At 50.5% G+C, this 18,913-nt stretch overlaps 1 protein-coding gene across 1 annotated transcript in view; it reads right to left on the reverse strand.

Moving 5' to 3' along the window:
* Nucleotides 1-7,971: 7,971 nt before the first annotated feature.
* WWP2 (WW domain containing E3 ubiquitin protein ligase 2) overlaps nt 7,972-18,913 on the reverse strand; it is a 144,825-nt gene continuing 133,883 nt past the window's right edge. Inside the window, exons 13-24 of the mRNA XM_007449918.1 lie at nt 18,634-18,762; nt 17,864-17,939; nt 17,511-17,582; nt 17,193-17,281; nt 15,151-15,310; nt 13,774-13,907; nt 13,364-13,504; nt 12,540-12,660; nt 12,099-12,203; nt 10,561-10,657; nt 10,291-10,363; nt 7,972-9,811 (exon numbers count right to left, since the gene is read on the reverse strand). Of these exons, the coding sequence (XP_007449980.1) occupies nt 9,712-9,811; nt 10,291-10,363; nt 10,561-10,657; nt 12,099-12,203; nt 12,540-12,660; nt 13,364-13,504; nt 13,774-13,907; nt 15,151-15,310; nt 17,193-17,281; nt 17,511-17,582; nt 17,864-17,939; nt 18,634-18,762 (1,297 nt within the window). The 3' untranslated portion in view covers nt 7,972-9,711. The remainder of the gene's footprint in view (nt 9,812-10,290; nt 10,364-10,560; nt 10,658-12,098; nt 12,204-12,539; nt 12,661-13,363; nt 13,505-13,773; nt 13,908-15,150; nt 15,311-17,192; nt 17,282-17,510; nt 17,583-17,863; nt 17,940-18,633; nt 18,763-18,913) is intronic.

Consider the following 18,913-nt stretch of genomic DNA (forward strand, 5'->3'; position numbering starts at 1 on the left):
AGCAGGAATTAGCAACCCCAGAATCTCACTCCCATTTCTGGAGGACCCTCCAGCTGTGAGAACTTAGCCGTGCACAATTACCTTCACTTCAAATAAAAGAACTTATTAACACAGGTCCTCATAAAAGAATGAAAGATCCTATTCACTTGGAAGTTATGAACAGGCCTTTTCTTCTACCATTTTCCCACGAAAAGATCTATGAAGCAGAAATAAGACCTGAGAATGAATTTGCGGTTGCTAACCAAACTACTCCATCTGACCCTGACACAGGAAATAGGAAGGATATGGGACATGTTGGGAAAGTAGAGAAGCATCTGATTTATGTGACCCACAAGAGAATATCTCTACAGCTTCCCTAAACAAATTCATTCCAAATTATTATACATAATATAGGCAAGTGCTGATTTCCGTATCTGTGCCTTTCAACTCTCTGCATTTATCTATTTTGCCTGGAAGCAGCACTGAGTTCATATCCTTTAAAAAAAAAAAAAAACACCAAAAAACCCACAAAACTAATGGCTATTCCCATTGGGGGAGTAGGTATAAAAATGACTCTGGAAGCAGGGAAATGGAAGTAGGGGAAGAAAATAGAGGAAAAGAAAGGAAGAGGAAACTACATTAGTTAGTGTGTTTCCAAGTCCTAAGTCAAGAGAAATCTTTCTCTGTGCGTTCCTCTTTGGAGCCAATCTGTTCTTCAACACTAGATGGCACCATTGACTAATCTCATCTTGGCAAGAGACTCATTTGATTGCCAGTTCAACATGGAGTTGGGAACCATCCCCAGAGTTGCTTCCCACCACTTCTGCTTTTGGCTGCAACCATCCGGCTAGACTTTGAGGGAATCTGGAGAGCATATGGGTGCAAAAAAATTGGGTCAAGTTGCCACACCTTCACCCCTACTGTACTCTACTATACACTACTGCTTGGGCAATAAATATACAAGGTTTTTCTCTGCCCTTCGGATACTTCATGCTTTGATTTGCCTCACTCCTGATTTCTTTAAGGGCCATATCCAGTGGAGTGCTGGTAAATGTGTAACAACCAGGTCTCTAAAAAAGAGGAGAAAGGATGTTGATTTGTGGCCTTTGCCAATTTCCCTGGTGTAAATACTCCCACCATGGCTGATTTCAAAACCAACATGAATTGGGAAAAGATGCATATTAGCACACCATTACATACTATTACCTAAATATGGATACAAGAGCTAAAGATAACCTCAAGAACACAGATGACAGTAAACCATAGTAAAATGATTAAGCTATGATGCATAGTTAGTATTTATTACCCTTTTCAGATATCGTTTATTTCATTGTAAATTTATACAATTTGCCTACTGCATGAGAGTCTCTGGTAATCTGTGTTTTTAAGAAATAGGTGGTCTCTGCACATATGGAAGTTAGAGAACCTTTATTTTGATGTAGATAAACCTACCAACTTTTTGCATTATCGTTAGCACTTTGTAGATCATATTTAAGAAGTCTTTTCCCAGCTCAAGATCTCTTCTCATACATATATGTCTATTACACTCCACAAAGTGTCTTCCTTCTCTGCAACTTAGCACCAGTGTCTACCTCTCTCTATATGCTACAGCTAGTATCTGATCAATGATAACATAATTTGGCTAAACTTTTAACCAAAATAACCAACTAACATCCTCAGTTCATCTGTTATCCCCTGCTTCCTCATTTTCAACCCTGGCTTTATCCCTACCTCTTACCCCACAGCAGATAAGACTCCATTACTGTATCACACACTTGAAAGTTGCTAAGAGAGTAGCTCTTAAATGTTCTCACCACATCCCAGACTTAAATGGTCTCAACAACAACAACAAAGTGCTAACTATGTGAGGTGATGGATGCATCAACTAACCTTACTGTGGTAATCATTTTGCAATATATACATGAATCAAGTCACCACATTATACACCTTAAACTAACATGTTATATCAATTGTATCTCAATAAAGCTGGAAAAAAAAAATACTTATCCAGGGGTTTCCTGTAGCCCATGGCAGACAGCCGATGCCTCAAGGATCTGTGCCCCTGTTCAAGAGTAGGGACGGGGGACTTCCCTGGCGGTCCAGTGGTTAAGACTCTGCACTTCAAATGCAGGGGGTGCAGGTTTGATCCCTGGTCAGGTAACTAAGATCCCACATGCTGCACGGTACGGCCAAAAGGTAAAAAATAAAAAATAAAATTAAAAAATATTTTTTAAAAAAGAGTAGGGACAGGATAAAAGTTTAATGCATATGCTACTTCTCCCCCACCCTAGAATACCCCATATTTTAACCAATGTGAACCAATCACAAGAGTTGGCAAACAACCACGACTATAAAAACCGAAAGTTCAAGGATGAAATTAATTCCCTCCCAGAAGAAAAGGACACTTCTATACCCACAACTCACCAGGGCCCAGATGCTCACGAGGGAGGCACCACTGAGGTGGGAGATGTGCCCCTTGAACCAACCCCCATGGGGGTCCCGCGGTTGCAAAGGCCGTCCTTCAGGTGTATTCACTGCTGCAATGGCACCATCTATCCTACTGCTCACCCTGTGATTGTACAGAAAATTGACTCAAAATTGTCCTTGAGAGACTGGACATGACTCTTGCCAACTGGGTTTGGCTGGAAGCCCAGATAAGAATGAATAACAACCCAAGGCAGAGCGCCACAGTTGCAGGCTGGGCCAGACCCAAGGCCTCTGAGGCCATCAGTACTACCTGGGAAGTGATGTCAGGCCATGGGCTGGGGGCGGGGATTGAAATGACTCCCACTTCCCAGTATTTTCTTTCCCCAAGAAAAGGAAGAAGAGTGATACTGGTACCTTTCTGCCTATGTTCCTGGTTAGTGTGATTTTTTGAACTACAAATAATCTCCATGCCATGGCTCTTTCATTATTAAAAATCATGGCCACATTCAGGACCTGGGACTTGGAAGAAATGCTAAGCCAAGGACATTTAATCTGACCTAGGATAGTGTACTAGTTATCTATTGCTGCATAACAAATTACCATAAACTTTAGCAGCTTAAAACAATACATATTAGTATCTCACAGTTTCTCTGGGTCAGGATCCCAGGCAGGGCCTAGCTGGGTCCTCTGCTCAGCGATGCTCACAGAAGACTATCAAGGTGTTGGCTGGGCTGCTGCCGTCTCAAGGTTCTAAGAGCGTGTAGTTGCTGGCAGGATTCAGTTCCTCACGGGCTGTTGGGCTGAGGGCCTCAGTTCCTCGCTGGCTGTTGACACAAAGGGGCCCTCAGTCCCTTGCCATGTGGGCCTCCCCACCATGGCGGCTTGCTTCATCGAAGTACACAAGCCAAGAAGGCAGTGGAGAGTCAGCTAGCAAGAAGTAGATCCAAATCCTTTGTAAATTAATCGCAGGAAGAGAGAGCCCATCTCCTTTACCATATTCTATTGGTTAGAAGCAAGTCTCTAGACCACTCCCACTCAAGGGGAGGGGATTATACCACAAGGGTGTGCATACCAGGAGGGGGTCATGGGGGGGCCACCTAAGAAGCCTGCCTCCTACAGATAAAAACAAGAATTCACCAGGGTAATCCACAATCTACTACAGTGGGTTTTTCATTTTTAATTTCAGTGCCTAATGAGAGCCTTAGAATAAAGATCATGTTAATAGAAAATATAGAAGTAAAACATTCCTCGTTTATATGCAGGACTACCTATTGCTCCCAGTGGCTTTAGGGATAACAAACCAAAACAAAACAAAATCCCTAGAGTTAGGAACCAAGTCAGTGCTCCTATGAAGTGAGGTGCAAAATCGTGGCTGATTAGCAAAAATCAGTCTGACATGTATTTATCCTTTCTCCCTCCCAAGACCCCACTAAAATGAGAGTGAATGAATGTCAAAGATTTCCCATTTGGCCCTTGTCATTTGGCCCAAGTTAAGAGGTAGCATCTGTGAGGTGGACAAGGGAATTCGACACATTTCTGGAAGGAGGAAAGCAGGAGCAGTGGCCGGGCAGCAGGAGCCCCAGCTTCAAATTCATGTGGAAGGAGCTTAGCCAAAAGGGTTCTGAGCGGGGAAAGGCTCAGGCCTAAGATCGGAGTTAGTGCCATGGGGGTAAACACGACAGCTTAGTCGAAAGTCTATATAATGAAACAGCCAAGCCCGCTTTGGGACCTCTCCGCACAGCTGCAAGCTGCCCTCAGGCAGACCTATAGAAAGGAAAGGAAGCTAACTGAGACAGATAGCAGATGAAGCATCTCCTCTCCCTCTCCAGCCTCACTAAAACAACAGTGAAGAACGCTTTGTGAAAGTCTTAATCCACAAAGGCAAAGAGAACATAAGAGGATTCAGCAGTGGACAAGGTTGTTTAACAAAGTGTTCAAAGGTCGAGTGTAACCAACCAAGGAGAAGTCTTAACCTAAGACACTGCAGAGGGAGATGCAGACAGAAAATGAGTCCTCACGGAGACTCAGTACTTAAGGGCAACAGGAAGGCAGGAGGGGGGCAGAAACTGGGGTAGGGAAGAGTTTCTACACAGAAGGGTGGGATACAGGTCCCCATGAAGCCCCATACAGCTTGACTACCTCCCCTCTGCCAGCTGCAGGAGACCAGGGGGCAAGTGGAGCCCCAGGCTCAGGGACCCGAATCAGAGCAGAGGGCCAGGGGGAGAGAAAAGGTCAGGTCAGTGGCCAGGACTCTGAGAGCCCTGGCTCCTTCCTGCTCCTTGTTTCCAGGAAGCCTACAGGCAGGTTACCTGGCTCAGGTATAGTCTCCCACTCAGGTGGGGAGCAGAGGACTCATCTCTGGAGAAACTGATCACCCCAAAGACCCCTGAACAGTGATATTTAGGTCCCCATGAAAAAGCCCACTTGCCACCTAATACCCTTACAGCAGAGACCAGCAGGCAAGAGACGACTCATGAATGTCTTTCTCTGAAATATGGAGCCAAAAATTTTGAGTAAGGAGTTATTCTTTTCCTCCTTCTCCATCTGCACTCGCTTTTCCCTGTCTAATGGTTTTGCAGCTGCCACATCCTGTCCCGCTGGCCATCCATTCCAGAGTCTAGTCTTTGAATGGCAGTTTGGGGCCCTGGCCTGGGGGGGACATAGGAATGTCAAAGATCCAGGCCAGAACCAGTGGGATGGTTTTAGCTTAATGAGTTTGCCTCCTTGGGCCTCCATCTTTCTCAAAGCCACAGCCAGGTACACAACTGGTGCCCATCTCCGCTGAACTCTCAGCCACCACTGCCAGGCTCTAGGTGCAGCCGACCCACAGTTCGATCTTGCCCAACGTTCTGTATTTTTGTTTTATTTATAACCCATAGACTTATTTATCCTGTTTGTGAACCAGCCTTTTTTTCTGTCTTTTTATATTTTGTGTTCCCTTTTCGTATTATACGTTTGGAGCCGAGAAGCTGATCAGGTCATGAGTTCATGGTACCATCTTGATGGAACCCCACATTTTGGTTTCTAGTACTATTTTACACCAAAAAGAACCAGGGCTCCTAGTGGAGTAGTTGATTCTGTGTTTGGGCAAGAGAACTAGTGTTAGGACTAGATGTCATGTCATGGAGACTATCAAGTATATCTGGAGAGGTGACAAGAGAGTCGAGTTGAAGGGGCCAAAACTGTGACAAGCATCAAAAAGAAAACAATGATCATTGTCACTGGGACCAGCTGAGTTGGAGTGAGGCCCTGAGTCCATGATGACGTTCAGAAGGTACAAAAAACAGAAAATGTGCCAAAGACAAGTCACGTGCTCCGATCTGAGTCAGCTGATTGGTGCTTGACTCGTGCAGCATGGACCATAGGAAAGTGACCTTGAAAGTGACTATGAAACTTGAACCAACCTCAGAATCAGAGGGACGTGGAGAAAAGGGTATTTAAAACTAGATTCATGGGGGAGAGTGTAGGGAAATGAGCAGGGTAATAACCTTGGGCACTGACTCAATTTTTTTCCACAAGATGGGGCTGGTGCCTTGTTGTTGCCAAGTTCAGCTGAAGATCAAGAAGAGCCTGCTATTTGTAAGCATTCCTCTGAATGGAAGCACGTAGATCTTTAGCCTAAGTTTTTCTAGAAGGATGATGTGAGCCCCAATATAGAAGGGCAATGGGGTAGCAACAGCTGAGCTTTCCAGATCCAGTGAGGTCCCACCTTATATAAAGTCTTGAGCCCCACTGGGGACCTTGGGTGACAAAGGGAGTCATATCTGCTCTTCAGTTCCAAAATAATTTGTAGCTTTGGCTAATTTTATCAGGAACTTACTACAGCGTGTAGAGGTAGGGAGGCTTCCTGCTTGTCTAATTTAACTTGAAACACTTAAGAGTAAGGAAAAAAAAATGAGGATATAGTAAAAACAAGGATCAGTAATTAGAATCCCTAGGGTGAAAGAGCTGTATGAGGGAGAAATAGTTGTACTACATTATACCATTTAGTTCTGGAGTAAGCAGCATTTATATCATCATAGTGATATAAACATTTTTCTTGCTTTTCAGTTTTTTGAATAAACCTTTAGAAAAGTACAGACTTCATTATGGTTACAAAATAGAACATAAATGGTTTTTTTTAAAAAAAACACTATGATCATGTAAAAGCAAAAGGGCAGATGCCCAGAGTTAGGAGATGGAAAAGTGTAAAAAGAGCTGGAAGAACAGACAGGGAAGCTCATAGATCCAGTTCACAGAGTCGGGAGGCAAGGGGTCCTGTCCAATGCTAAGGCTGGTAAAACAAGAACCTTTTGGAAGGGCAATTGAGTAGAATCTGTTGGGATTTTAAAGTCTATCTGGAGGGATCCGAAAGAAACCAGTAACAACAGTCGCCTCTAGAAGGTGATCAGAATGCCTGAGGAACAAAAGAGGGGGGCTTTCCCTGTGGACCCTTCCTGTCTTGGACTTCTAAACCGTTTTTACAACTTTGAAATAAAAATAAAGGTGCATAGTCAACCGTCCAACTCTAGGACTGCCCCCTCCCAGAGAGCAGCATCGGTGCACAAGACCTGACCAAGAGCCTCCACCAGCAAACTGCTGGACACAAATACAATGCCCGTTAGGACAAAGATGGTTGTGTTACAGGACAACCATGACATGGGATGTCACACACTAAAGAATTCACTGGACCTATGTTGACGAACATGGAAAGGTGTCCCTATTAATATCTCATTTAATGAGATGAATTGCTCAATATGTGTAAGATCTCATTTTTAGTACATTTCAAAATTATATGTACATATGATTTATACACACAAAAATAGTCTGGAAGGACAGCAAACTGAACAGCAGTTACTTCTGGGGATAAGAGCGGGGAGAACAATTTCGACTAGAGATGTCTTACTGGAATTTATTATGAGACGTCTGTATAATGTGTGGACTTTTGTCGATAATTTCCTCAAAGTATAGCTTTGGTGCTGGGGGTAGTGAGTTCAGCTGATGAACTCCAGGGAGGAGATGCTCTGCCACCTCTGCCTCCCTCGGGAAGAAGCCCAGTGAGAGCAAGGCCTGATCCAGGACAAAGTCATTTCCATGTCAAAAGCATCAAGACTGCACTGATGGGTCCTGTGTGGACCTTCAAGTGTTCAAAAAAGTGGGCGGCAAGCCCTTGTCTGACCATGATGAGCTCAAGACCATGGGGTCCCTCTATGATCACGGAACTCAAGAAACCCAGGAAATGTTTCTCGAATGAATGATTGCCCAGAACACTGTCCCCAGGACCCGGTTCCTGAAGCTGGTCCAACCTGCAGGCTCAGCTGTTGGTTCTCTGGCTCCACAGCAACTGCTCAAAGAAACCCAGGCCAAAAGGGTGCTGTGAGGCAACTGACCGAGGGCTGAAGCCTGTGACGAGGACTCAGCCACCCACCAGAAGTGTGGCTGTCTTGGTTAATGATGCACACAATTCTCAAAACCAGCAAGGTCATGGAATGTCCGCCCCTGTCTGGACCTGGAGGGTCTGTGGGGCCTAGAGGCCTTTTGTCTGGAGGACAATAATTTTGGACACATCCACGCCAACACCACCCACAGCTGCTGACTGTTTATTGCACAAGAAACTGGCAATACCAAGGCAAGGGGGTGGGCATTACAAAACAATCTGGTGACCAACTCAGAGCTACCAAAGGGCATTCCGTACAGACACCTCAGTTATATACACGTATGTACACACCCACACCCACATGACAACACTCTGCACACGCATGAGCCTGAGGCTCCCAAACCCCGCAAGGCAGCTTGCACCCCAACCCCCAACGTGGTGAGACACCGCAGGGAAGCACTGCCAACGATTCGAGGGAAGAAGAAAGGTTGGGCTGCAGTGAGCTGAGCCACCCGAACCAGCACACACAACAGAGCCAACACAGGCCAGGGGGAAGGACGAGGACCTGGGAGCACGAGACTGTCCTCAGAAGACCACGCAGCCGGTCTGAGGGCCTACATGGGGGCCCAGCGATAATCACCACTCCAGCATCCCAGAGGAGAGTATTCGCCTGGAAGATCTCAACACACAGCGGGATGCCCACGGCAGAGGCTGGCAGGAGCTCCAGCAATCAAGTCAGACAGTGGGCAGCAGCTCAGGGCCCTTCTGCTGGCTTCCAAGAGCATCGTTTCCTCTGTGCAGGTAAAGCTGCACTTCTAGGCAGAGTGAACACACTCTACAGTAGCTGGGGTGCACTTCATTCTCAACCCGGACGCATGTGCCGCCTGGAGGTCCGGGGGCTTGGCAGGTCAGCCCCACGTGCCCCGTCACCCCAACTAGCAAAGGGAGTTGTCTACTGGAGGCAGAGAGGTCTGGGTGCCACTCAGGACAACAACCCCCTTCCCTCTCTGTCAAGGGTCGGGGGGACAAGGCTGCTGGGAAGCTGAGCCACCAGGTCAGGCCTGCCTGAGCTCGTAGAACTGCTAAGCAGGTTCCTAAGGGGAGCAGCTGTTTGGGAAATTCTTGGACCAACAGTGCTGGGTCCCTCAGGGTCCCAGCCACGCCTGGCGCACCAGCTCCTTGACAGGAAGTAGTGACAGCAGCACACCAACAGCAGAACACAAAGCAGCCCTACACACAAAACGTTTCAAGTGTATGTAAATGGGAAAAGAAAGTCTGAGGGGGTTTGCCGTTTCCATCCGCAACACCCAAGCAGCTGGTACGACCCTTTATCTGCTGGAAAGAACCAACTGGCCAGCAATGAGTGGAGGGAGGGGCTGTGCTGCTTAGCCTCTGCAGCTGGAGACGGCTAGCGAGGGACGAGCGGTGACTTTGATCTGGAGCTCCGCTCCCTCAGACCTTCATTTATACAGATCACTGGAAAAGTTCTATACAAAACAGAACCTCTTTTACTGGCAAAGACCGTGGGCTTCGTCAGCCCAGAACACCTACCCCGAGTGGTCGGTCTCCTTCTCACCTAACCAGCCCATGAGGCCTTAGGGCTGCGGCATGGCGCGCCCCACCTTGCACACTCACACACACCTAGGATTGGTCTCAGGGGAGAAGGGGGGTGAGCTCTACAGACAGGATCAGCCCTCCAGACTTTGCAATGGTTGATGGGGCCAAGAGTGACACGGGGGCTTTATTCCGGACTGCCACCAGTGGGTAGGAGGGTGGGGTGGGCAGGGCCTCTTGAGGTCAGGCTCTGCTGCCACCAGCCTGATGACAGTGTGGTCCTACGCAGGGCCACCATCCGCAGGGGCCTCCCGGGCTGTGCGGCCAGCAGCTTCTCGGGCAGGCAGGACTCAAGACTACATATGTGCTGGGGGTGTGGGAAGGGGCAGCCTGAGTTACTCCTGTCCAAAGCCCTCGGTCTCCTCGACGGCATACAGCAGCTTCTCCTTCAGCTGTTCGTAGCTCTTGTATGGTGGCAGATCCAGGCGGTTGAAACTGTTTAGAAAGGAGAGCAGGGCAGTCAGCACAGGGAGGTCAGAGCTCTAACAGCCACAGGGTGGGGTCAAAAGAGTTCCCAGACTGTGGCTCGACCACAATGCCAGCCAGCCAGACGCCAGAACAGGGTCCCTGAAGGCTGTGCTGTGTCCCTGGACCATGAAGGGGTCAGAGGAGGCAGGGCTGCAAGGGAAATGGGGAACCACAGGCAGCGGGGACTCAGGACAGCAGCTCTTTGCCAACTGGAATAGCAGTGTTTCAGTATTTCATATCAGGTACGGCCATCAGGGCACATAACTGCTGTCACAACTCCCAAAGGATCAGAGGACCAGGCCCAGGAGCCCCTCCTCCCCAAACCCCAGAACTACACACAAGTTGCCCGGGTCAAGGCCCTGAAGCCACCTTGCCCGCAGGGCTGCCCTCAGTGGCTCATCGGGTCTCAGGTTCCGGCTACCTCCCACCAAAACCAGCACACTCACCAGGTGTGGCTTCTGGGCAGCCAGGTTTCCTTGCCAACCTTGTCAATGCAAAACTTCTGTGGTCCATTGCTACCTGTTACCCAAAGAAAAAGAAAAACACATTGTATATAACAGGATGGTCCCTTCCTAAGGCAGGACCCTCCGACTCCACCACAGATGGCTCAGCCCCCTTCCCCTGACTTGCTTCCAAGAAGACACTAGGTCCTGGCTCCCGCTTTGAGCTGTCCTCCCCTCCACACAAGGGTGTGAGTAGGGCAAGGGAAGACATACCAATGAGTTCGGTGAACCCCCCAACAGGCAGGCGGCAGGTCCCAGTGACAAACTGCAGCAGCCGGATTCTCTTCTCGTTGTCCATCTCCTTCACCACCTGGAACCCCGCAAGCCAAGGCAGAGTCAGGGTCCCCGTGGCCCAGCACTTCGCCCTGACCTGTAACTCTCCAGTCAGCCAGGGCCCCTCTTTAGGGCTGAGAACATGGAGCCCAGGCTGGGTGGGAAGGTGACAGCCAGTACCTGGGAAACCCCAAAGCTGCTCTAAGAGGCTGTGCTTATAGACTGTTCCCACCAATCTATGTGACATCTCTTGGTCTCAGGGACACCCCAGGCCAGGTAGTCTCCTTTCCATGCAAGTTCCACTTCTAAAAACACACTAAGGGTCTTCCCTGGTGGCTCAGTGGTTAAGAATCTGCCTGCCAATGCAGGGGACACGGGTGCGAGCCCTGGTCCGGGAGGATGCCACATGCCGCGGAGCAGCTGCTTAGCTGCTGAGTCCACACACCGTAACTACTGAGTCCACACACCGTAAGTCTGAAGCCCGCGCGCCTAGAGCCTGTGCTCCACAACAAGAGAAGCCCGCACACCACAACAAAGGGTAGCCCCTGCTCACTGCAACTAGAAAAAGCCCGTGCGCAGCAACAAAGACCCAATGCAGCCAAAAAATAATTAATTAATTTTTAAAAAATACTAAGGATGAGACTGACTGCTTAATAGGTATGAGGTTTGTTTCTTTTTTTTTTTTTTTTTGGCTGCACTGCATGGCTTGTGGGATCTTAGTTCCCCAACCCGGGATTGAACCAGAGCCCTCATCTGGGCCCTCGGCAGTGAGAGCTCAGAGTCCTAACCACTGGACTGCCAGGGAATTCCCTGTATGAGGTTTCTTTTTAAGGGAGATGAAATGTGCTGGAATTCGATAGTGGTGATGGTTCCACAATGCTGTCAAAAGCCACTGTAAAAGCCACTGAACTGTATACCTTAAAATGCTTAAATTAACATGGTGAACTTTTATGGTATGTGAATTTTACCTCCATAGAAAACCTATATACGCTCATTCTTTTTTATGTATGCTATACTTCAAAAGGACAACAACGACAAGACCCACTCATATAAAGGAATCGATTCACTGTATCCAGGACATCAAGCTCTTTCAGTTTCTCTGGAGCAAGCCCAGGCTTTCCCACCCCACCTGGCTGGAAGGAGACCTCGCAACCCACGAGAGCTCTCCCTCCTGCCTAAACCACCCCTCGTCCACACACACACACACACACCAGCAATGGGAGCTGGCCCACCGCTGACACCTCCTGTCAAATGCAGTGGCCACGACCCAGCTGCAACAGCTCCTTTTGTCCCAAGGTTGGGTTTTTCATCTCCTTTTGCAAGTTGGGGGAGGTGAGGAGAGTATCAAAGACGAGGGAGGTGATAACACAAGCGTCCTCAACCTTGGGGTCGAATCAGGTCTCGCTTTCTGTGGGGACTGCTCAAACATCCGTGCCCAGACTCTCACCCTGACTGCAGGGACCAGACCCAGTACCCACCTGCCAGAACCACTGGATCTGCTTGCTGTTCTTGGTATAGTGCCGGTAGATAGTGTTCTTCTGCCAGTCGCTCATGTCTATCTCCTGCATGCCGCACAGCATCAGCTGCGGTAGAGAGAGAGGGTGTCAGGCACCCGGCGCCAGCCCTTTCCCCATGGTGTGCCGTGCCTCATCCACTCCCTGGCAGATGAAAGCATCCCACACATCTTCAACTATTTCTGTGGGCAGTTTTAATAGTATGGGTAACATGTGGACCCCCTGCAGACAAGGGCCCAGGTGAGGGCAGGTGCGAGACTAGATCAATGTTATTTGCCCGCTGCCACCATCCTGGGAGAGCGCAGGGCTTTACTGGTGAGTCGCCGTGGGTGCGTGGCGAGGCTATCAAAGGGCAGGACAGCCCCAGGGGCAGGGGTTCAGGGTCCCAACAACCTCAGCCCTCACCTCCAGCTCTTTCTCGTCAAAGTAGCGCAACCACTCCAGGGGGGCCACCTCGTTGAAGCCATCCAGGAAGGCCTTGGTCTGCTCTTCCACGCCTCGGGTGAAACGCCAGTCAGTCAGCAGCCTGAAACCAAGACCAGCCGTCAGAGGAGCCCGAGATCCACTGCCCAGGAGGCCACCGCCAGGGCCTGCCAGGGGGCTGCTATCAGCAGCAAGGAGGCAGCTGAGAGTTGACCTCGGGCAGGCGGGACTCCCAGGCTGCGGCCGGCCCCAAGAGCATGGCCTTTAAAACCTCAGAGTAACCCGGCAACACTTGAATCTTTGAAATCCCCCCCTTCTGCTCCTCTCACCACTGCTGACTGAACCTCAGACAAGTGGAGGTTAAAAGACGAGACCAAGGGTCCTGAAGTAATGGGCACATTCATGCACAATCTCACTTGCGATAGTGGGTTTAAGCGGGCAGGACACAGACACCCTTTGAGTTAGGAGAAAGAAGGGGGATGCGTCGAAGCTTTATGCCTCTTCAAAGAAATTCAACCTTGCGGTCTTGAAGTCTACCACTCGGGAACAAAGAGCACCCGGGAGCTGGCACAGAGGGCCTCGGGCTCTGGCTGCCCCGGCTCTGGTCACCACGTGACTGGCCATGGCAGCCATCTGAGGTCAGGGCAAACTGAGAGGTTCTTTCCATCCCTGGTGACCCAGGGGCCACGCATGGGGGCCTGGCTGAAGAGGGTGCCCCGGGATAAGAGCAGACCCTTTCTCTGCAGCCAGCTGTGTCTCTGCTCCCCTTTCTCCAGGCCCCTGTCTCCCCAGCGCTCGAAACTCACATGATGTACTCTTCCTTGTTCTCCTCTGTCACTCGAATGCTCTCGCCACCTTCCTTCAGCTCATGGGTTGTCACCTTGCCCAGGATCTCCATGTCCTGGATGAAGTACAGCTCTAGGCCACACTCTTCCAGATTGTTCTCTCTGGGGGCACGAGAGACCAAGAGGGAAGATGTCTGTCTTAGAAGGGTCTTCCCTCCCTCCTGCTGCGTCACTCACTTTCAGTGCCCGTGGGACGCGAGGACTCACAGGTGGCCTAGAACCCAGAAAGGCGTCACGGGACATCTCCCTGATGCAAGGAGAGAATTCCAGAGCCGCCCTGCAGGGGGACCTAGAAGCTGCGCGTCCACCTGCACTACTACCCACCCTGAGACCCCCTCTTCTCCCAGCACAGGGCGATGGAGGGGACTCACTTGATCCAGATGATAGATTTATAGAATTCGGGATCGATGGATTCCAGGTCTTTCAGGGTTGGTCTCTTGTTTAGCATCCGCTTGTAGAAAGGGAGGGTGAAGCCTGTATCGATGAACTTTCCATGGTACAGAGCCTGAGGAAGGAAGAGACATGGCAGAGAGACCTGGTTTTCCTAGGATGCCCCATAACAGCTACTGCCCAGCTACTGCAACCTGCCCTCCTGAGCATCTGGCTACCCCAGGGGCCTGAAGGGAAAGTCTGCAGCACTCTTGGTCCCGCCTGCAGACCTCGGAGATGAGCAGAGCTAGCCGCTCAGGAACCCACCTCCGGCCCACTGCCTGCCTGCCGGCTCCCTGCTCTAGCAGAGATCTGCCCCCAGGCGTAGACTCATTCAGCACAGCTCCAGGTGGCGGCCCTGACTCACTGCTGCTCTGAGCTGGGCAGCAGAGGCAGCCAAAAATAATGCAGACGCAGCTGCTGGCGGGCCAGTGGTGAGTAATAGTCTAGGGTTTTACTGGTCTGTCCTGTCCGCTACAGGGCCAGGCGGGTCTCTAGACCGGGGAAGAATGTGCCCACTTCCTGAGCCCAGCACCTTGGCCAAGAACTTCCAGACAAAGGGAAGGGACATATTTAGTCATGGGCTCTTGGGTCCTCCTGAGAGGGAAGCGGGGCAGACACTCACTCGGGAAGTCAGGGGAAGAAGTGAAGGAAAGCTAGCAGTGAAACCTCTCAAACTACCAAATGTGGCAGCGGGACCGTGGACCTCACGGGCTCCCGTCTCCATCCTGGTTCTTGGTGCTCATGAGACACTCAACAGAACACTCAACAATATTCACACTGTGCTCCGATTTCTACATAAATACAAATACATAACTCCCCCTTCCCTACTTTGCCCTCCTCCTGACAGATGCCTCCTACATCTTGCACCAACTGGTCTACTAGGGTTCTATTCTCAGCTAGTGTAGATTCCAAATCCCCTTTCAGAAGGCCTGAGTCTCAGTCGAACATTCCCAAACGCTGCCACCCAGCTTGTGGCAACACCCAGAGACAGGCAGCAGGTGGGCTGTGCCTGTCATGCCCCACCCCCAACAGGGCAAGTGCTGAATGTTAAGTGAAGACTTTGATCCAGAGACCCTGGGCTTTCGCTTGACAAATCCTACACAAATCAACACGAAAACCTTCTCAGAGCCCTGGGGTGGCCACTGAGAGAGCTCTGAACTATTTCCAGAACTCTCTCTAGCTTTTTGCATCTTTAGTGAGTAGTTCTGTAAAAGGACAAGGGTGGGGCTCGGAGAGGGGGGCGCCAGGCTGCAGCAGCTGCTGGTGGTGTATAGGGTCGCCGCCCTCCCTGGAGGGCTCGCGGCAGCGAATCTTACCATGGCAATGAATCTGCCAATAAAGCGGAAGTAGGTGAGGTGGTCGGGGTTGATGGAGGAGGCGGGGTTGATCTGCAGGCAGTAATTGTTCTTCCCGGCGTATTCAAATAAACAGTACATGGGGTTGAGCACCTCGTGGGACAGGAGGAAAAACCACTCTCTGTGAGAAAAGAGAGAGAAAAACGGAACTAATGGATCCTTCCCTGCACACCTGTTCTGGAGGTGCGACTCTCCTGTGCTGTCCTGTTTCACCTAGTCTGGAGACATGCGTCCTGGGGAGGCAGCCCCACTGGGATCAGCACCTGGGCTAACCTCTGTGAACAGCTGGTCAGTGAACAGGGCAGGGTCAGACCTAGTGTGAACCAGAACACCTGCACTTGACGATGATGCTCAGGAAAACCTGCGTGCCTGAATGTTGGCTCCAGGTGCTGCATTCCAGGACTTTCCATCTGTTATCCAGAGCGCCTAATGGCAAAGGAGCTCCTTGCACCCTGAGCCACTATGCACAGTTGTGTAGGCTGTGCACTGCACAACAACACGATGTTACAGTACCACAGATTTGTACATTTATCACAACAATTTTCCTGCAAATAGCAGTCAAGCTGCCTTTTTTCTGATAAAACCAGTATATCTCGGTCATATTCCAACACAGAAGTGTCTTGACAAAGGGCATCTTTTTCTAAATCTTGCAAAGGTGCTGTATGAACAGGAGCCACCCTGCTTCCACCCTACCTGAGTAGGCAGCATAATGTGAATACGAGGTAATACGTTCCTAACTCCTTCTGCATGAAAACTCTGTAACCAATGCAGTGTCTACACTTCACTCCCACCAGCCACCACGCAGGTATCTCACTGCCCTTGCACTTTGCCATCCCCTCACCCCAGACCCCATCAACCACACCCTTCCCCATATGTCCACGCATTCATCTGAACCAATGCCCATGCCTTCGCATCTCTTTGCTCCCTAGGTACAAGCCTCCAGCCAGAATTCAGAGTCCTTTGGGGCTTGAGCTAAACCAGCAGGGGGACGTCCCAAGGGGGCCAGTCCCTGGCTGCTGGGCTGTTTGTGGCCAGGCAGACGAGGAGTCCTTCGATGCAGAGGGTGCCCCGGTATCCTGTCCGTGGTTCTACCCTGTGGTAGAACAGCATGACGTAACCTACCATAGGGTAAAACCACTGGCAGGACACAGAGAGACAGACACACACGGGGCGGGAGCCACACCACCAAGCAGAGCCTAGAGAGGAGGTCACCACGGTCACCACGGAAAGAAGAGCAATCGATCCGTGGGTGCCAACACAGAGGGCAACGCCACCAGCACACAGAGGACCAGAAGCAAGTTAACCCAACACCAAGTGAGAAGACGTCCCCACACCATGAGAGGTCAGCAAGCTGAGCAGTCACCGCAGGCCAAGATGCTCCTTCTCTCTGCCAGGGCACTTGTGCCCCATCGTCCAAGGCAACATTTTGCCAGAGTCTGTTAACTTTTGTAGGTGGGCTGGGGTAAGGGCAAGACAATGCTTTGAGCTCTTTTTAGGGTTATATCAGCTATTTTAATTTATTGACGCTGTGCACATGACACACAGCTGAGTACTGATCAATGCCCTTTGGATTGTGACACAGCTTATACATGCCAGGTATACACCAAGACAGCCGACTTAACACGCCCCGGCTGCCTCAAGACGAAGTGAAGCCCAGGGTCGATTCTACTGGACAACCACTTAACACTGATATTTAGCTACTGACACCGGTGTAGCCGGAAATAATGACAGGTTGGTTGGTAAAGAGCCATTGTCCTGAGCCCCTCCCCCAGAAGCCCCCTAGCCTTCCCATGACCAAAAAACTAAAGGATTAATACCTAGCCCAGCAGGGGACCCCTAGACCCAGCTCCAGCGCCCCTTTGGACTGGCCACACCCCTGCCCACTCCTGAAGATGCAGGAGAGATCGCAACACTCTGAGCAAGAAGCAGGCAGCTTTCTGGGCATGGGCCCTGTAGCCTGGGGAAGCGGGGTGCAGCGCAGCCTTCCAGGGCTCCCAGCTCACCTGGCAATGCCTCCATAGTCCAGGCCCTCCTCGCCGCGCATGATGATGTAGAGCCGGCGGCGCAGGTCGTAGGGCTTCATGTTCATGATCTGGGGAGACAGAAGATCGTGGCCAGCCTGCCACTCTCCCTTCCATGGGAGGCTGGGGGGTGGGGGACAGGGGACTCCCAGGCCTGCTCTTAGGCAGATACCGGTCACCAAGGCCCACGCCTTGAGAACTCTATCAGGTGGGCTTAACAGGCTACATGATGGAAGACAGGGTAGCGGGAGGGGACCTCCTGCCTGCCCCTGGTCTTAGACACGGTGGTTATTCTCTAACCTGTTGGAAAGAATCCTCAAAAAGTGTCTGCCTGGAAACGCTGATCTTCACATGGCTGGGGAGAGCATTTGACTGATAAGAAAAGGAAAAAACAAACCTCAAATTGGGGTCTTGGTGGTAACTATTCAGTCTGGTCACCTGTCTGTCTGAACAGGCTTCCCCATCCCCCCGGGCTTGGGGAGAGAACTTGGCTGGCTTCCTAGAGATAACGTCACAAAACTGCACGAGGTGAGACAAGTGACCTGCTCCCACCTAAGACACAGGCATTCCAACGCCTGCTGCTGGGCTAGAAAATTGTGCTGAAATAACTCTACAACCCCAGTCTCCGGGGAGGTCCCAGTACCAGAACTCACATGGCAGAGGAAACGGAACTGGTGATACTTCCACCGGAAACTTCGGTCATAGGCACCAGGGGAACCTTGCTTCGTCCTGGGAAGAGCAAAGATGTTCTGGAATCCATGTGATTTCTCAAAAATTAGCAACGCATCTTGTTAGTCCTAAGGAAAGCTGATGCTATGTTAATTTAGAGATGAGTTAAGTAAGGTGTAAAAGAAAGAAAGTGACTGCCATTAAGACCTTCTGAAGATTTGAAGATTAAAAAGAAAAACTAGAAATAAAGCCAGAGGGACTTCCCTGGTGGCACAGTGGTTAAGAATCCGCCTGTCAAGGCAGGGGACACGGGTTCGAGCTCTGGTCCGGGAAGATCCCACATGCCACGGAGCAACTAAGCCCGTGCGCCACAACTACTGAGCCTGCGCTCCAGAGCCTGCAAGCCACAACTACTGAGCCCAAGGGCCACAACTACTGAAGCCTGTGCACCTAGAGCCCGTGCTCCGCAACAAAGAGTAGCCCCCACTCGCCGCAACTAGAGAAAGCCCGCGTGCAGCAATGAAGACCCAATGCAGCCATAAATAAATAAATAAATAAATTTATTTATTTTAAAAAAAGAAAGCCAGACCTCTTGCTTTTAGAGAAAGACCACCAGTGTTATTCTGAGTAAATAGAGTAGCCCCTTCCCTCCACATCCCCACTAGTGTGACATCAAAACCGGCCACTAGAGGGCAGTAAGAGCAGCTATACCTGGCCTGTGCTAAGAGTGATGTCACCTGTGCAAAGTCCTTACCCAGACTCAAACCCCGGACGAGGATCCTTAAAGGTGGTGGTGCGGGTATTGTGGTCCACGAAGTAACGCACCCCCTCGCTGGTGTACTTCATCTCCCACCCTGGGGGCAGAGCTGGTTCCTGGATCATCCTGGAAACATGGGAAGAGAGGGGCTAAGGGCTGGCCTCACCTTCTGGGCCTCCATGCTAAGGAGGCTGGGGTCCCTGATGCGCTGCTTTCTCTCTGTTTTTACCCAGGCCCTGCACAGCCCTTGAGGGTGGGCCTTGAGGAAATGTGCTTG

Source organism: Lipotes vexillifer, unplaced genomic scaffold (assembly GCF_000442215.2).
Source record: "Lipotes vexillifer unplaced genomic scaffold, Lipotes_vexillifer_v1.1 scaffold1235, whole genome shotgun sequence".
Taxonomy (NCBI): domain Eukaryota; kingdom Metazoa; phylum Chordata; class Mammalia; order Artiodactyla; family Lipotidae; genus Lipotes; species Lipotes vexillifer.